Raw genomic sequence first — 19,071 nt, forward strand, 5'->3', positions numbered from 1 at the left:
AACACTTTTTATACAGTATATTTTCAATAAAGTGTGTGTACAATAAGGGCATGATTGGCACACGTATTATTTACAAGTATTACTTTACAAAGTTTTCTCTATATTTACAAAACTTAGAGCATACTGCAGCGTCGTGAATGGTACAAAAAAAAAAAGAGATACATCAATGTAACACGTAAACGGTACAGCTTATGCACTAGTGACTTGAAGTAGAGGTCAGCGAGAGGGAGCTGAACATTCAAGAAAAGTCTCTCTCTCTCTCTCTCCCTTCCAAGAGGTTTCTAAAACGTCTACAGTACCAAATTCAACGTCAGTTTCCAAAGCTGCTAGATGTATTTTTCACCAAGCTACAACATTACCTTCACAAACTCTCTATCCATAAATGGATAAAAATCAGTAAAAAAACAAAGTTTTCTTTGTATTTGTTTCAAACAGTGCGTCAAAAAATAAAAAAAAAATTTGTTTGTTCAATTATATTTCCATACCTTTTATTTTTCTTTCATCGCAAAGACCTAAACAGTCTTATATAGAACTAGAATTGCTTCTTACGATGCCGTTCATAATTCTTCAGTATTTTCGAACATACCGGAAAGTTTACTCGTATATATTTATGATAAATGATAACGATGATAAATGATGATTAAGAATGAGCGATAAATTAGGATATCCTCGCCAAGAGTGGTTAACACAGCACCCAGAGCTCTCTCGTAGCCTAGCAACCAGAGTTACCGATCTCACAACCGTGGTATACAGCTTCACAACCGTGGTATACAGCTTCGAAACCGTGCTATACAGCTTCGAAACCGTGGTATACAGCTTCGAAACCGTGGTATACAGATTCGAAACGGTGGTATACAGCTTCACAACCGTGGTATACAGCTTCACAACCGTGGTATACAGCTTCACAACCGTGGTATACAGCTTCACAACCGTGCCATACAGCTTCAGAACCTGTTGTATAGAAGTTTACAACTATGATACAGAGCTTCACAACCAGGGGTATAGAGTTTTTACAAGCACAGGATTATAAGTTTTATAACCATGGCATGTAGTTTTCCAACCGTGAAATACAGATCACAGCCGTTGTATTCAGCTTCACAGCCGTTGTATTCAGCTTCACAGCCGTTGTATTCAGCTTCACAGCCGTTGTATTCAGCTTCACAGCCGTTGTATTCAGCTTCACAGCCGTTGTATTCAGCTTCACACCCGCTGTATACAGCTTCACATCCGTTGTATACAGCTTCACAGTCGTTGTATACAGCTTCACAGCCGTTGTATTCAGCTTCACACCCGTTGTATACAGCTTCACAACCGTTGCATACAGCTTCACAGCAATTGTATACAGCTTCACAGCTGTTGTATTCAGCTTCACAGCAATTGTATACAGCTTCACAGCCGTTGTATTCAGCTTCACAGCCGTCGTATTCAGCTTCACAGCCGTTGTATTCAGCTTCACAACCGTTGCATACAGCTTCACAGCCGTTGTATTCAGCTTCACAGCCGTTGTATTCAGTTTCACAGCCGTTGTATACAGCTTCACAGCCGTTGTATACAGCTTCACAGCCGTTGTGTACAGTCCTCACCGAACACGGTTTGGGAGAATGAACTTATTTTCCGGGCGACTTCATCCCTGCTGAGCCGGACGAGTCAATAACTGTTACCGTCGCGGATTCAGAATGTTCGCCACAGCAAACACGGAAAACTTTTAAAACATATAAACATAACTTGAATACCTAAACTTGTTTATATTTAACTTGTAAACTGACAAGTTGGTTGTGTGTCGTACACTCCTGTCGTATATTTCTAGGTAATTGACTGGAAGTTGTATTGAAACTACAATGCGAATGTATACATATAAGTCCACTACGGGCTCACCATAGCCCGTGCTACTTGGAGCCTTTTGTTCCAGGTAGCGAATCTTTAACAACAACAACGACTGTATATAAAGTTTTGCAACTATCTAGGAACAGATGGTTTGCAAATTTCCAGTCAATTATCTCAACATAAACGACCAGGGAATGGCACAAACCCAATTAATTTGTTTGCACATATACAAAATTTATTTTATAAATTATGTATATTCAAGTTGTGTATGTGAATATATGCAACATTACTGCAACTGTTGCGACATCAACAATTGCAAATGTTGTTTAATGATGTGTTTACCACATGCGGCCTTTGTTTACATGGTGTTTGTGATGTAGGATTTGTTTAGACAGTATAATTGTCCATGTGGCTGCAACTCTTGCAAGTATAAGTACATAGCAGTTGTAAGATTTGTTTTGCTTTGCGGCGGCTGAGGGCGCCAGTGGCTCACACGCTGACCAAGCTGGCGCTGCGTTCGAAGTCGTCGGAATGATTGTCATAATGATGCCTCCTCCGGGGGCGCCGTAACGAGGCGACGGCGGCGGCGTCTGCAACGGTGTCCCGACCGTGGCTCTTGTGGCGAAGTGAAGGAGGCGGTCGAGGGTCATTATAATACCTGCTGCCGAGATGGTGGGCGAGGCTGCGTAAGGAAGGGAAGCCTCTGGGGTGAAGATGGGTGACGTGATGACGCAGTGCTGCGTGAAGATGGGCGGAACACTGATGTAAGGCATCTGAGTCTGGATGGTCGTAGAGAGCATCAAGAAGACAGTGGGGCGAGGATGGTCGTAGAGAGCATCAAGAAGACAGTGGGGCGAGGATGGTCGTAGAGAGCATCAAGCAGACACTGGGGCGAGGATGGTCGTAGAGAGCATCAAGAAGACACTGGGGCGAGGATGGTCGTAGAGAGCATCAAGAAGACAGTGGGGCGAGGATGGTCGTAGAGAGCATCAAGCAGACACTGGGGCGAGGATGGTCGTAGAGAGCATCAAGAAGACACTGCGGCGAGGATGGTCGTAGAGAGCATCAAGAAGACAGTGGGGCGAGGATGGTCGTAGAGAGCATCAAGAAGACACTGGGGCGAGGATGGTCGCAGCTTGAATGTAGCTGAATCGAAGACGGGTGAATCGTCTGTGCTTCTACCGGGTTAGGTTGTGAAGCCAGGGATGGTAGCGCGGGTAGCGCCACCCTGGAACCGCCCGCGCTACCAGTGGCCCCACTTCGTGCGCGGGCGTGCCGTGGGCGGGGTTAGTGGGCGTGGGGTGGGCGGGGCTGGAGATAGTGTGACCGTGAGAGGAGGTGGGAGGCGGAGAAGCGAGAAGGCGGGACTCAACGCTAAAGCTAATCTTGCTTTTACTGGTGGGTGTGGGCGTGGAGGAGGTAGGCGAGGCGGGCGTGGGCGGTCCTGACGAGGCTGTGGGCGGTCTGTCCTCCCCACAGTCACTGCTGGAACCCTCGCCGCGGGATTCCCCACAATCCACGTCTTCTGAACACAAGGAGAGAAGCATTCTTAAGACTGGAGAAAATGGGTCAATCGTTATAGGTACTGACAGTGACAGTCAAGCACCAGTCACTGACAGTGACAGTCAAGCACCAGTCACTGACAGTGACAGTCAATCACCAGCCACTGACAGTGACAGTCAAGCACCAGTCACTGACAGTGACAGTCAAGCACCAGCCACTGACAGTGACAGTCAATCACCAGCCACTGACAGTGACAGTCAATCACCAGCCACTGACAGTGACAGTCAAGCACCAGCCACTGACAGTGACAGTCAAGCACCAGTCACTGACAGTGACAGTCAATCACCAGTCACTGACAGTGACAGTCAAGCACCAGTCACTAACAGTGACAGTCAAGCACCAGTCACTAACAGTGATAGTCAAGCACCAGTCACTAACAGTGACAGTCAAGCACCAGTCACTAACAGTCATCTAAAATGATTAATATACCACAATATTATCAACATAGCAAGCAAATAAATATTAAACAAAAATATATCTAAAACTGTTTTGAATTTCATTTTGAATAATTTGACAAATTAATGCTCGCTGAACGACTAGAGTGCTTCACAACTGAGGCCATAACCTCTACAGGACTACAGAGTGAATCATTAAATGAGACCGTAACCTCTCGACTCGTCCTCGGATCAGGCTCGTTAAAGCGGCAGCTCCCTCTCCAGCCCGTCCTCATAAACAAAGGTCAAAGGTGATTCCATACACCCGCCAAACTCCCTGTTTATGAATAAAAAACGGTTTACACACGAATCACAACAGAGGCCGTTCGAACACTTCCGGAACAAGTGCTTCACTGACGACTTTAGTTCGAACCACAACGCTGTAAATGCTTCACCCACGTACTACAAATACAAATAATCGCCAACAGAACTTAAACACCTAACCTAACCAGTGCCTAAATATGCACAATATACTAATATATAACAATATTAATTTATATTTGAGAATATTCCTATTCTGAATAAACATCATGTTATAACTGATGAATGCGTTCTTGGGGTCGACTGCTGGATGGAATGGACTTGGTCTGAGGACGGGTTGCTCTCTCCCAGACGCATTCATCGTCTTAACATATTGTGTATTCAACATTGGTTTGTTCTCATAAGTTAATATTATATTAATTTTCTATGCAAAATTAGTCGAAAGTTACACTAAGTTACATTAGGTTCTGTTGGCGATTATTTGTATTTGAAGTTCGTGGGTGAAGCATTTACAGCGTCGTGGTTCGAACAGTGGTCGTCGGCGAAGCACTGTTCGAGAAGTAATCGAACATCATCAATTGTGAGTCGTGTGTAAACTGTTTCTCATTCATAAACAGTGAACTAGGCGGCTGGATTAACGAGCAATTGGCCTTTATGATGACGGACTGAAGCTCTTCAGGACTATAGGATGAACTATTAAACGACCCCATGAACACAATCACATTACACAATTAGCTGCAACTACACTCATTACAAAACTACAGGACAATTCATCAAGACCATTATACGATACATATTAACCCAGACCAAAACCACTGCAGGGCTACATGATGAAACATATGTATCGACGGAGATTACTATACAGTTACTGTATCCTCCTGTGTCACGATAATAGTTATGTATTTAGGCTGATCCAACCCAACTCAATATATAACCATAATGCGTGAAAATCACGAAAATTAACTCGTGATGAAAAATGTGACAATCTTCAGAATTCCTTCTGAAGATGTATTAATATACGACAGTACTTAAGGAAATTCCTGCTCCAATTCTTCCCCCGTGGTCTGACACTGTCATATAACCATAAATATGAGAAACAGACAGCCACAGGGGTCAGACAGAAGAGAAATCCCCAATCATTAAGCAGGATGGGAAACTGGACGAGCTGTAGGAATTCCAAGATGAGACATCAACAACATGACTGACATACAACGTCATCAACCAAAAAGTGGCACACACGCACACGGGGGAATTGACAGGGTAGATAAAGACAGTCTATTTAACACAAGGGCACACGCACTAGGGGACACAGGTCGAAACTGAGTGCCCAAATGAGCCACAGAGATATTAGAAAGAACATTTTTTAGTGTCAGAGTGGTTGACAAATGGAATGCATTAGGAAGTGATGTGGTGGAGGCTGACTCCATACACAGTTTCAAGTGTAGATATGATAGAGCTCAATAGGCTCAGGAACCTGTACACCTGTTGATTGACGGTTGAGAGGCGGGACCAAAGAGCCAGAGCTCAACCCCCGCAAGCACAATTAGGTGAGTACACGTGACTCGTCATCTATAGTGACACACACGTGAGTCATCAACGCTTACAGAGGTACACAGAACAATCTTCAAATACAGAGGTATACAGGAAGTCATCAACAACTACAGAATTACAGATCAGAGCTAATCAACAAATACAGCGGTACAGAGCAAGATCACCAACACCTAGTGGTACACAACTACCTACTGGAGACACCATTATTTCCAAGGCTACACACACCTGCAACACACCAGTAATGGAGGACCCTGCACTTTAATAGGAACGCTTTTACCATACACCAGGACGAAGGAGGAGACACGTGGAGGAGGACAGACGGGCAGCAGGAACCTACCTGGTCTGTGGTCGTGGTGATGGTGCGCCGTCAACGACAGGTTCAGTTTCTCAGCGTGGACGGGGTGGAGTCCCAGAGCGGCATGCGCTGCCGCTGACGAGGTATAAGCTGCAGGGAGGGCCGCATGCGGCACCCCGGCGCCGCCCCAGATGGGTGAAGACGCAGCTGCAGCAGCGGCGGCGGCGGCTGCAGCGGGATTGGACCAGGGCATGGCTCCTGCCGCGGCGTAGGGATTGTAGAGGCCGTAGCCAGCTGCCCGAGCGAAGTCTGCAGCCGCTCGCTCTGCTGCTCGGTTCCTGAGGGAGAGAGAGAGAGACTCGAGGTCAGTGGACGATATCCATAGTTACAGGCGGACGGAAGTAGTATTATACAGTCGTACTGGCTTCCCGCTCTTTCTCTCTTGACTACACTTCGCCTCTTGGACAGAGGGATTGAAAGGAACTATTGGTGTGAGAGAAGGCGAGACTGATCAAGTGTGAGCTGCAGGAGATTCTGTACACGTGACACAAACTAAAGTGTGCCTGGACGCACATAGCATTCATGACTGGCAATGTGTTCATCAGTGAACATGACACATACATCACCAGCATTGTATATGCACTACAATCACCAGTGGTTGAGTGCTCAAAACTCACTACACAATATGTTTGTCTATCAGATCTCTCACCCGGCCCATAGAGGACAGATGATAACACATATTTGCTGGTTAGCACTAAAAATATACGACATCGTTTGTGGGAGAAAATATACAAAAAAATGTTTCTAGGTATTTATTTTAATATATATATATAGACGACATTATATATATATATATATATATATATATATATATATATATATATATATATATATATATATATATATATATATATATATATATGTGTTGTTGAATATGACCGAAAGGATAAGATTAATTATTCTAACACCAATCTTTTCAATATTTCTTACGTTCTTCTTCACTGTCGAGGGTAATTGATAAAGTAACTCTCCAAAATTCATTCTTTATTCCTGGTCTGACGCCTGAATGCGTTTCGTAATGCTTATTACATTTTCAAAGACTTAGTTTACAAGACTTGTAAACTAAGTCTTCGAAAATGTAATAGCAGCAGAGGACGTAAGAGTTTGGGAATATATAAGCAACTACAGCTGACTTGACAAAGATCCATAAGCTAGTGTCGATTAATAGAAGTGAGATGAGGGTGAGATGATTAAAACAGGAGAAAGAGGGTAACAAATAGCCATTCCAAAATCCTAACAATAGAATTCATTATTAAAAACAAATTTAGAGCTAATAACACAGTTTTACAAATTCTATTAACGTAGAAATTGGAAGGGGGAAAACAAATGATATTTTAACAGTTCATCAGATAAGTATTTAGTAAGTCATCAACTGGAGCTTCAGTTATTAAAGAAGTTACATCAAAGCTAACCATTTCATAATTACAAAGGTCTTTCTTATTGCATAATTTTTAAAGTAAATCATTATTTTTTTATATATGAATTACAAATATTGATTACTGTCATGAATATGTTTACTTAATGGGAAGGGAAGGGAACTATCAGGGGGAAAGCGCCAAGCCATTACAACTTTATAGCGCTGGGAAGGGGTCAGGATAAAGATTTTGGGATGGGACGGGGAGGGAAGGAATGGTGCCCAACCCCTTGGACGGGCGGGAATTGAACGCCGACCTGCATGAAGCGAGACCGTCGCTCAACCATCCAGCCCAAATTCAACAAATTTTTCATTTTTTTAACTTCTATTAACAGCAACCAAAGGATTCTATGTCGATCTTATATGTGTATCAGATTCATTTTATGCAGAAAAAAATGAAGTTTTTTTTTAAGTGATTCTGATACACATATAAAATTGAGAAAGAATCCTCTGGATGCTGTTATTAATAGTTATAACAGGTTCTAACAGTTTTGATTTCAATATAAAATACACTGTCATGTATTGATAAAGCCAGATAAATTGCTCGTAACGCTTCCTTTACATAGAAAAAGGAGGAAAACCCAATATCAAGTATACAATAATTCTGCCATTTCATGATAATTTCAGTGACACTCCTAAATTACTAAACAAATTTATATCACTGTAGCTTTTAGAAATCTTGATATCATAAAAATCACTCATTAAAAATCCCCTCCCCCCCCCCCCCCTAGGTAGTTTCAATGGATGTGTGTGTCAAATTTCATGTAAAAATTGTAATAAGTTTTATGTTGGTCAAACAGGTGAGCATCTTGACCAGAGAATAAAAAAAAACCTAAATATAGTATAAGTACAGATCAAGGAGTCCAGTGCATTATTTGTTCACTTAAGAGATTGTAACCATTTAATTGGCTGGACTAATTCATGCAAAATTGGGGAGTGTAAATCAGTTACTGCGAGAAATATTATTGGCTCATCATTTATAAAAAGTAGTGATTTAGATAATAGTAATGGAAGTCCAGAATTATATAACGTAGATTACTTAATAATTGGTAAGTAAGAATACTACTTAATAATTTGTGGAATTCTCGTTTCATTTTCGTAGTGAATATATATATATATATATATATATATATATATATATATATATATATATATATATATATATATATATATATATATATATATATATATATATATATATATATATATATATAAAATTTATGTATATATAATAAATATTTATGTTTATATAATAATATATATTTATATATATAATAATAAATAATAAATAAATATATAATTTATTTATTTATATATAAAGATCTGCATTTGAGCATACTAGTCACGTAGCAGAGAACATAATACGCATACGAAGAGGCTTGTATGAAAAATATAAGAAAATGATGGGAGGAGATGGGAGGGCTGGAGGCTCGCCTCACCACACACACAAGACAACACCTCGCACCTCTACTTTATAATTCTCGCCATCAAGAGGGAAGGCAGCCGCTGTGCGTGTGTGTGTACTCACCTAGTTGTGCTTGCGAGGGTTGAGCTCTGGCTCTTTGGTCCCGCCTCTCAACCGTCAATCAACAGGTATACAGGTTCCTGAGCCTATTGGGCTCTATCATATCTACACTTGAAACTGTGTATGGAGTCAGCCTCCACCACATCACTCCCTAATGCATTCCATTTGTCAACCACTCTGACACTAAATAATTTCTTTCTGATATCTTCTGTGGCTCATTTGGGCACTCAGTTTCCACCTGTGTCCCCTAGTGCGTGTGTCCCTTGTGTTAAATAGACTGTCTTTATCTACCCTATCATTTCCCTTGAGAATCTTGAATATGGTGATCATGCCCTCCCTAACTCTTCTGTCTTCCAGCGAAGTGAGGTTTAATTCCCGTAGTCTCTCCTCGTAGCGCATACCTCTCAGCTCGGGTACTAGTTTGGTGGCAAACCTTTGAACCTTTTCCAGTTTAGTCTTATCCTTGACTGGATATGGACTCCATATCGTGTGTGTATATGTGTGTGTGTGTGTGTGTGTGTGTGTGTGTGTGTGTGTGTGTGTGTGTGTGTGTGCGTGCGTGTGTGTGCGTGTGTACTCACCTAACTGTACTTGCGGGGTTGAGCTCTGGCTCTTTGGTCCCTTCTCTCAACTGTCAATCAACTGGTGGACAGATTCCTGAGCCTACGGGGCTCTATCATACCTACATTTAAAACTGTGTATGGAGTCAGCCTCCACCACATCACTGCCTAATGCATTCCACCTGTTAACTACTCTGACACTGAAAAAGTTATTTCTAACGTCCCTGTGGTTCATTTGGGTACTCAGTTTCCACCTGTGTCCCCTTGTTCGCGTACCATCCGTGTTAAACAGTTTATCTTTATCTACCCCTGTCAATTCCTTTCAGAATTTTATAGGTAGTGATTATGTTACCCCGAGCTTTCCTGTCCTCCAGCGAAGTGAAGTGCATTTCCCGCAGCCTTTCCTCGTAACTCATGCCTCTTAGTTCTGGGACTAGCCTAGTGGTATACCTCTGAAAATTTTCCAGCTTCGTCTTGTGCTTGACAAGGTACGGGCTTCATGCTGGGGCCGCATACTCCAGAACTGGTCTTACATATGTGGTATGCAAGGTTCTGAAGGATTCCTTACACAGGTTCGTAAAGGCAGTCCTGATGTTAGTCAGCTTTGCATACGCCGCTGATGTTATTCTTTGGATGTGGGGCTTCAGGAGACAGGTTTGGCGTGATATCAACTCCTAGATCTTTCTCTCTGTCCGTTTCATGAAGAACTTCATCTTCCATTCGGTATCCTGTTGCTGCCCTCCTGTTTCCTCCGCCCAGTTTCATTACCTTACATTTGCTTGGGTTGAACTTTTGTAGCCATTTGTTGGACAATTCATTCAGTTTTTCTAGGTCATCTTTTAGCCTCGTACTCTCTTCCTCTGTCTTAATCCTCCTCATAATTTTTGTATCATTAGCAAATAATGAGAGGAACGAATCTATTCTCTCTGGGAGATCATTTACATATATCAGGAACAGTATAGGTCCACGAACTGATCCCTGTAGGACTCCACTGGTGACACCTCGCCACTCAAGAGGCCTCACCCCGCACAGTGAAATGCTGTCTTCTGTTGCTTAGGTACTCCTTTATCCAATGGAGTACCTTCCCTTTCACTCCCGCCTGCATCTCCAGCTTGTGCACTAGTCTCTTGTGGTGCTTGTGCACATGTGGTACTGTGTCAAAATCTTTCTGGCAATCCTGAGCTTTCTTATTCTCCTGGTGAGGAGAGTGAATAATTCTGTTGTTTGGGAGCATATGGTGGGGTTATTCTGCTATTACATATAGGCCTATGTGAACAACATTCTAGTCACAATAATTTCTAACCACCTTATATTGGATAATAACAGTTCATTCACCTAGAAAAGTGGAGTCTCGACCCGCTGACGGAAGCCACTGTCTATGTGGTCTGAGGTTCGAAGTTCATATTGTCCAGGTGAACGAAATGATTTATCCACAATATGTCGTCAGCAATTTATGTGACCGGGACGTGGATCACCTGACACTTACACGACACACACAGGATTGCTACAGCACGACACACAGGGTTGCCAAGACACACAGAAGACGTGGACACACAGAAGACGTGGACGCAGTTACGCAAATCAGTTATCAGTCTCCGTGGTGTAGTGGTAAGACACTCGCCTGGCGTTCCGCGAGCGCTTTGTCATGGGTTCGTATCCTGGCCGGGGAGGATTTACTGGGCGCAAATCCTTAACTGTAGCCTCTGTTTAACTCAACAGTAAGATGTGTACTTGGATGCAAAAACTATTCTTCGCGGCGGGGATCGTATTCCAGGGACTTGTCCGAAACGCTACGCGTATTAGTGGCTGTACAAGAATGTAACAACTCTTGTATATATCTCAAAAAAAAAAAAAAATATATATATATATATAGGATGAGGATTGGGTCTAGGCTGACACGTAGTATGCTGCCCAGAGAACAAGTACCTAAAGATCCTGTCGATGGAAGGCACGGAGGAGAGAGGACACGGAGGAGAGAGAGCACACGGGGAGGGTGAAGTGTACAGGATACAGTACACGTACCTGAGGAGTCTGTTGTTGGAAGCCTCACAGGATGAAGGACACGGACAAGGGAGGGTGCGGAGGTGAAGACACTAAGGCAAGCCATAGAGGATGGAGGTCACGGAGAAGGGATGCGACGGAGGATGAAAGGCCCTAAGGAAAGCCACGGAGGTAGGATATTGAGAAGGATGGGCACGGTGAAAGAGGGATAGGGATAAGTGATGCAATAGTGGAGGAAGGACGTGGGGGAGAACGAAGAGGGAGGGAGGGAGGGAGGGAGGACATGTATGAGTGAAGCCAAGAAAGAGGGAGGACACGGAGGAGGGAGGCCACGCACCTGAGGATCCTGTTGATGGAGGACACGGAGGGGGCGGTGGAGTTGGTACAGACGCTCTCGGAGATGAGCTTCTCCCTGATCTCCCAGGCGAAGATGGTGGGGTTCTCCCTCTTGTACTGCTCGATCTTGTTCACCACCTGCGGCGTCGCCACCTTCGGCTTCGAGCCCCCGATCATGCCAGGAGGCCGAATTGTTCCTGCAACAGACAACAAAAAATGATTTCATGTTGGGCCTCAAACCCAACATGGAATCATCATTTCATGATCCTATGTTGGACTTCAGGATGAGCCTGACCAACCAATCCTCAGGAGGCTCACCAAGGTCAACAAGGTCACCAGAGTTGTTTACTGACCAACAGACAATTAAACTTTAGTCCAGGACTAAAGTAAACTCTTAACGTGTGTATACACCGAGAAGAGGAACTCAATAAATTATTTTACTGTATATATGAAAAAAAAATTGTTTTGCGAAACCTCTACACTAGACTGAAGACGTGACCGTAACACGTATAGATCTGTGTGTGTACATAACTAGGTGTTATATTTAAAGTGTTTATTGAATGGGCAAAATTAATTTAATTATTTAGATACTGAGTAGAACCAAAAATCAGTATACTAAAAATATAGTTTAATAATTCCTAATATTAATTCATTTTTTTTTATTTTGCTAAGGTCTGGTATTGGACAATATTGATAAACCATATATACAACACACTATTGCTTATTATTTAAACAGAAATTTGATAAAGTTTTGGGAACTATAAAAAGTAGCAAGCATTAAGAGCTTGAGACCAGCGAGGGAAGTGAACCCATCACAACCAAGACGACGGATGCTCAACTTCCATCACGAAATTTCGTTTGTAAATGGATTTCGGATTTCGTTTGGAAACAAAATTCTTATACCGAGCGACCGCGTAATGTTGTGGGTGAGGTGGCGGACGGCTGACTTACCTAGGAGCTTGGCCATGGCCGCTGTGTGTTGGGAGAGGACGTGTTGGGCCAGGTCGTAGTGGCGGGCGGCGGCGGCGGCTGCGGCTGCGGTCGGGGGCGGGTACCGTATACCTTCCATGGGCGTCGCGCCTCCGCTTGCGGCCGAGACGACGGCGGACTGTGGCTGGAGCACCAGCGGCCGCGCCGGGCTGTACATGTCGCGGCTGCCTGCGGAACACCAAAAAAAATCCTGATCAATACGTGTTTTTTTATTAATATTATCTTATATCACATGACTGCGACTTCCACACCCACTTCCTGCCTTACTCCTGCCACAAAAGCTACTTATACTACTGCCTCTACAACAGCTGGGGTCAGTACTGCCGCGGATAATGACCCTGACTGAGCACCCACTAGTGCAACACCTCTCCAGGATCACAACTAGTCCTAAATATTGCCTTTAATTGATTGAAAGATTTACCAAAAAAAATTTGCAACTACAAAATTATCTTTGCAAATGAGGCGTAGCTCTTTAATAATATATAAGTAATATATAAGGTTATAGACTGTGTCATAAAGGTTATAGACTGTGTCATAATGGTTATAGACAGTCTCATAATGATTATAGACTGTGTCATAATGATTATAGACTGTGTCATAAAGGTTACAGACTGTGTCATAGAGGTTATAGGCTGTGTCATAAAGGTTATAGACTGTGTCATAATGGTTATAGACAGTCATAATGGTTATAGACTGTGTCATAAAGGTCATAGACTGTGTCATAATGATTATAGACAGTGTCATAATGATTATAGACTGTGTCAAAAATTTTATAGACTGTGTCATAATGGTTATAGACTGTGTCATAATGGCTATAGACTGGGTCATAAAGGTTATAGATTGTGTCATAATGGTTATAGACTGTGTCATAATGATTATAGACTGTGTCATAAATGTTATAGACTGTCATAAAGGATATAGACTGTGTCATAAATGTTATAGACTGTCATAAAGGATATAGACTGTGTCATAAAGGTTATAGACTGTCTCATAATGATTATAGACTGTGTCATAAATGTTACAGACAGTGTCATAAAGGTTATAGACTGTCTCATAAAGGTTATAGACTGTGTCATAATGGTTATAGACTCTGTCATAAAGGTAATAGACTGTAACATAATGGTTATAGACTGTGTCATAATGGTTATAGACTGTGTCATAAAGATTATAGACTGTGTCATAAAGGTTATAGACTGTGTCATAAAGGTTATAGACTGTGTCATAAAGGTTATAGACTGTCATAAAGGTTATAGACTGTGTCATAATGGTTATAGACTGTGTCATAAAGGTTATAGACTGTGTCATAAAGGTTATAGACTGTCATAAAGGTTATAGACTGTGTCATAAAGGTTAAAGACTATCATAAAGGTTATAGACTGTGTCATAAAGGCTATAGACTGTGTCATAATGGTTATAGACTGTGTCATAATGGTTATAGACTGTGTCATAAAGGTTATAGACTGTGTCATAAAGGTTATAGACTGTGTCATAATGGTTATAGACTGTGTCATAAAGGTTATAGACTGTGTCATAAAGGTTATAGACTGTCATAAAGGTTATAGACTGTGTCATAAAGGTTAAAGACTATCATAAAGGTTATAGACTGTGTCATAAAGGCTATAGACTGTGTCATAATGGTTATAGACTGTGTCATAATGGTTATAGACTGTCATAAAGTTTATAGACTGTGTCAGGAAACAGAATGAAGGACAGTACCTAATAATTTTCATAAACCCAAAAATTGAAAAAGTTGCAACGATTGAGTCGAGTCCTATGCTACAGTGAGCGAGATTCGTGTGCTACAGTGATTCCTGTGCTAGAGTGAGTGAGTGCTACGCTACAGTGAGAGTGTCACATGCTACCGTGGGAGAGCCGTACACTGTCAGTGAGGGAGTCGTTCACCGTGCCGTGAAGCTCAGAGCAGGTGTCAAATTTATTCGAAGGTGCGACAAGGAGCCGAGACTTAACCAGTAGACACAGTCAAGTGAGCTATATAAGCAAGCCTCTGCCTGTTTACCCTCGACACACACAGTTACAGCCCCGCTCCTGTGCCAGGTAAGTCCACTACGGGCTCACCATTGCCCCGCTCCTGTGCCAGGTAAGTCCACTACGGGCTCACCATACCCCGTGCTACTTGCCCCGCTCCTGTGCCAGGTAAGTCCACTACGGGCTCACCATACCCCGTGCTACTTGCCCCGCTCCTGTGCCAGGTAAGTCCACTACGGGCTCACCATACCCCGTGCTACTTGCCCCGCTCCTGTGCCAGGTAAGTCCACTACGGGCTCACCATAGCCCGTGCTACTTGCCCCGCTCCTGTGCCAGGTAAGTCCACTACGGGCTCACCATAGCCCGTGCTACTTGCCCCGCTCCTGTGCCAGGTAAGTCCACTACGGGCTCACCATAGCCCGTGCTACTTGCCCCGCTCCTGTGCCAGGTAAGTCCACTACGGGCTCACCATACCCCGTGCTACTTGGAACCTTTTGTTCCCAGTAGGTGAATCTTAAAACAACAAAAAACAAGTTTACCCTCATACTCCACAGTGCTTCAGCAACCAGTGGTAAACACGGCTCACACTCAAAGTTTACGAGCATTAAATTAAGTAAGCTTATCCCCCATAATCAGACTCGAGGTCCTTAACTAACCACCACATGCATTAAACAAATAAATAGACACTACACGTCGTGGTATTTTCATTATCAACGAGATAAATAATAATGAAATGTGAAATAATCTCATATAAAACAGATGATCGCGTTCATTTGAGGCGCGGATCATCCCCCGCTCGTGAAGGCACAGGTGTGCTAAGCCCTCAACACTGCCCGCATGAGCAAGCGGCGGAACCCTGATATAAGGCGACGGAAGGCGCGTTAGGGCGCTTCCGGGTCACGTTATAATGTCATATATTTCTGAGCATATTATTATTATTATTATAGATCTCGGAGAGGGAGCAGAGAGGGTTGGTGGCGGGTGTAGTTCCCGCTCAGGTGTGTGGTGTGTGGCTGCATGGGCACGCCGCCACAGGTGTTTTTCTCTAATCTGGTGTTTTATGAGTCTTGTATGTCCTTAAGAACGCTACCACGGGTGTTTTTGAGTAGTCTGATCCCATATGAATCCCATCATGCATCCCGTCACTTGAATCCCATCATGACAGCCTTCAGGGACGTAAACGAGACTGCTTATAGAACATTATATACAGTCTAATGTTACAAGACTGCGCCCCATCATTGAGGACGCCGAATGTAACGATACCTGAAGGAAAAAGTATTAGTTTGGGATATGATCCCAACGTGTAAAATACGCTCTGGAATCAACAGAAAAAGAGACATCACGTTGAGGTTTATAAGAAGCGTGACGAGAGGACATCTACCTGTGTTTCTAGACAGACAGACGAGCCACAGTGACATGCAGGAAGTCTTTCAGTCAGTGTGAGGGCAGTATAAGCAAGTGGAACTAAGTAGTAAGGATGACTGTAGAGGTTGGGGGGTTGAGTCATCGTGCTGTACGACCCACAGTGGGAGAAGGTCTTGTCAGAGACCCGAGCACCGCCGGGACACTGGTCCTGGGAACCAACGCAGGGAAAGCCAGTCATGAGAGAGAGAGAGAGAGAGAGAGAGAGAGAGAGAGAGAGAGAGAGAGAGAGAGAGAGAGAGAGAGAGAGAGAGAGAGAGAGAGAGAGAGACGAAGGGAGGGGGGGAGCGGTGGTGTGTGAACAAAAGGAGACAAAAGTATACACCAAAAAGGAGGCAGAGATTAGTAAGAATATCTTCAGTGTCATGGTAGAGGAGAAGCGCTGTTCACCAGGGGAGAGAGAGATGTAAAAGAGAAGCGGCGTGTACATGAGAGCGAGGTAGAAGAGAACGACTCCAAACAGCGAGTCATACGGCGTTACAATGTACACTAATCGAGCATAGGAATGAACCACACAAATCAATCGAGAACCTTGTGCTCGGAGCCTGCAGCTCGACCTCCCAACATTCCCATGACAATATTCTCTCACCATGTACCGCAAACATGTGCTGCTGGATTTTGGTCATAATACCGGAAACGATTATGGGAATTTAACAAGGTAACAATGCAAACATTACATAACATGCATATTCCGGTTAAAATAAGACCGGATAAAACGCAGCAGATGGGACGCTCGAGCGCCGGGTTCCACCGTCCTTATGACGGTTTCAGGGAATACATAAATATTGATTTAACTTTGCGTAGCCGTGAGTTACTCCTGTGTGTGTGTGCTGCCTGGGGGCGAGGGGAAGATATATATATATATATATATATATATATATATATATATATATATATATATATATATATATATATATATACATATATATATATGTATATATATATATATATATATATATATACATATATATATATATATATATATATATATATATATATATATATATGCAATTGACGATCGCGAAACACTGATCATTTGTATGCGGAAAATGAAAATCCACAGAGAAATGAAAATGAAAGATAAACGTTTCGGCCGATCTGGGCCTTTGTCAACACCTGTGTTGACAAAGGCGAAACGTTCATCTTCCTTTTCCTTTTATCTGTGGATATTCCGCATATATATATATATATATATATATATATATATATATATATATATATATATATATATATATATATATATATATATATATATATATATATATATAGTACCTAGTAGCCAGAACGCACTTCTCAGCCTACTATGCAAGGCCTTATTTGCATAATAAGCCAAGTTTTCCTGAATTAATATATTTTCTCTAATTTTTTTCTTATGAAATGATAAAGCTACCAATTTCATTATGTATGAGGTCAATTTTATTTTTTTGGAGTTAAAATTAACGTAGATATATGACCGAACCTAACCAACCCTACCTAACCTAACCTAACCTATCTTTATAGGTTAGGTTAGGTTAGGTAGCCGAAAACGTTAGGTTAGGTTAGGTTAGGTAGGTTAGGTAATCGAAAAGACATTACTTCATGAAAACTTGGCTTATTAGGCAAATTGGGCCTTGCATAGTAGGCTGAGAAGTGCGTTCTGGCTACTAGGTACGACATATATATATATATATATATATATATATATATATATATATATATATATATATATATATATATATATATATATATATATATATATATATATATATATATATATATATATATATGAACACGTTGTACTGAACGGGGTAAGAATAGGGTGAGCTACCTCATCCCTTTGTGTGTATTTAAGCACTTCAATTAACTTATTTGAATTTGTAACCTTGAACTTTCTCTGACCCGTATGAGAGTTTTGTTCAACTGGTTGCGTTACAATTTAACTTTCCTGACGGTTTATTTCTTTGTTAAATATGAACTAAAAGTCACCTCCATGAACATCATCCTTAAAGTTGTGGATGGAGGTGGCTTCCACGACTTCGTATTTTAGTGAATTTCCCTTGTTAGTCTTCCGTATAGCGTACGAGTATTTCCTTACGTTTTCGGCACTCATTTGCGTTTCCAGCTTCCAACTATGTTCTCTAAGTTCTATTTTCTACCCGTTTGAGACTGTCCTTATCAATCTTGCCTATTGTTTCAGTATTTTGTATGAAGTGATCATGTTACTTGATGATTCTTTCTTCTGGGGGTTTGAAATTAAGTTCCTGAACCTCTTCACAGGTCAGCCCTCTTAGTTCTGCCACTAATCTTATTTCAAACCTTTGTTCTTTTATGGACGTGTAGTTTGTGCTCTTGTTTCTGTCTTAAGCTTTGTTAGTCTTTATTTACGCTTTCAAATAACATTCTACTTATTATGTATATGTTGTTATTTTGAACTTATATGGGCCTCTGACCCATTAACTTATATGGGCCTCTGACCCATTAACTTATATGGGCCTCTGACCCATTAACTTATATGGGCCTCTGACCCATTAACTTATATGGGCCTCTGACCCATTAACTTATATGGGCCTCTGACCCATTAACTTATATGGGCCTCTGACCCATTAACTTATATGGGCCTCTGACCCATTAACTTATATGGGCCTCTGACCCATTAACTTATATGGGCCTCTGACCCATTAACTTATATGGGCCTCTGACCCATTAACTTATATGGGCCTCTGACCCATTAACTTATATGGGCCTCTGACCCATTAACTTATATGGGCCTCTGACCCATTAACTTATATGGGCCTCTGACCCATTAACTTATATGGGCCTCTGACCCATTAACTTATATGGGCCTCTGACCCATTAAAACAACGCCCAAA

The 19,071-nt window shown here is 42.2% G+C and overlaps 1 protein-coding gene across 3 annotated transcripts in view; it reads right to left on the bottom strand.

Annotated features, from left to right (window-relative positions):
- LOC123762582 (uncharacterized) overlaps window positions 1–19,071 on the bottom strand; it is a 39,174-nt gene continuing 20,103 nt past the window's right edge. For 2 of the 3 annotated variants that reach the window (XM_045749168.2, XM_069299961.1), the window contains exons 2-5: window positions 12,776–12,982; window positions 11,826–12,021; window positions 5,971–6,266; window positions 1–3,349 (exon numbers count right to left, since the gene is read on the bottom strand). In XM_045749168.2, coding sequence (XP_045605124.1) covers window positions 3,003–3,349; window positions 5,971–6,266; window positions 11,826–12,021; window positions 12,776–12,982 — 1,046 coding nt within the window. In that variant the 3' untranslated portion in view covers window positions 1–3,002. The remainder of the gene's footprint in view (window positions 3,350–5,970; window positions 6,267–11,825; window positions 12,022–12,775; window positions 12,983–19,071) is intronic. The other variant, XM_045749177.2, reaches the window with a different exon arrangement.

Source organism: Procambarus clarkii, chromosome 5 (assembly GCF_040958095.1).
Source record: "Procambarus clarkii isolate CNS0578487 chromosome 5, FALCON_Pclarkii_2.0, whole genome shotgun sequence".
In the NCBI taxonomy this organism is placed as follows: Eukaryota; Metazoa; Arthropoda; class Malacostraca; order Decapoda; family Cambaridae; genus Procambarus; species Procambarus clarkii.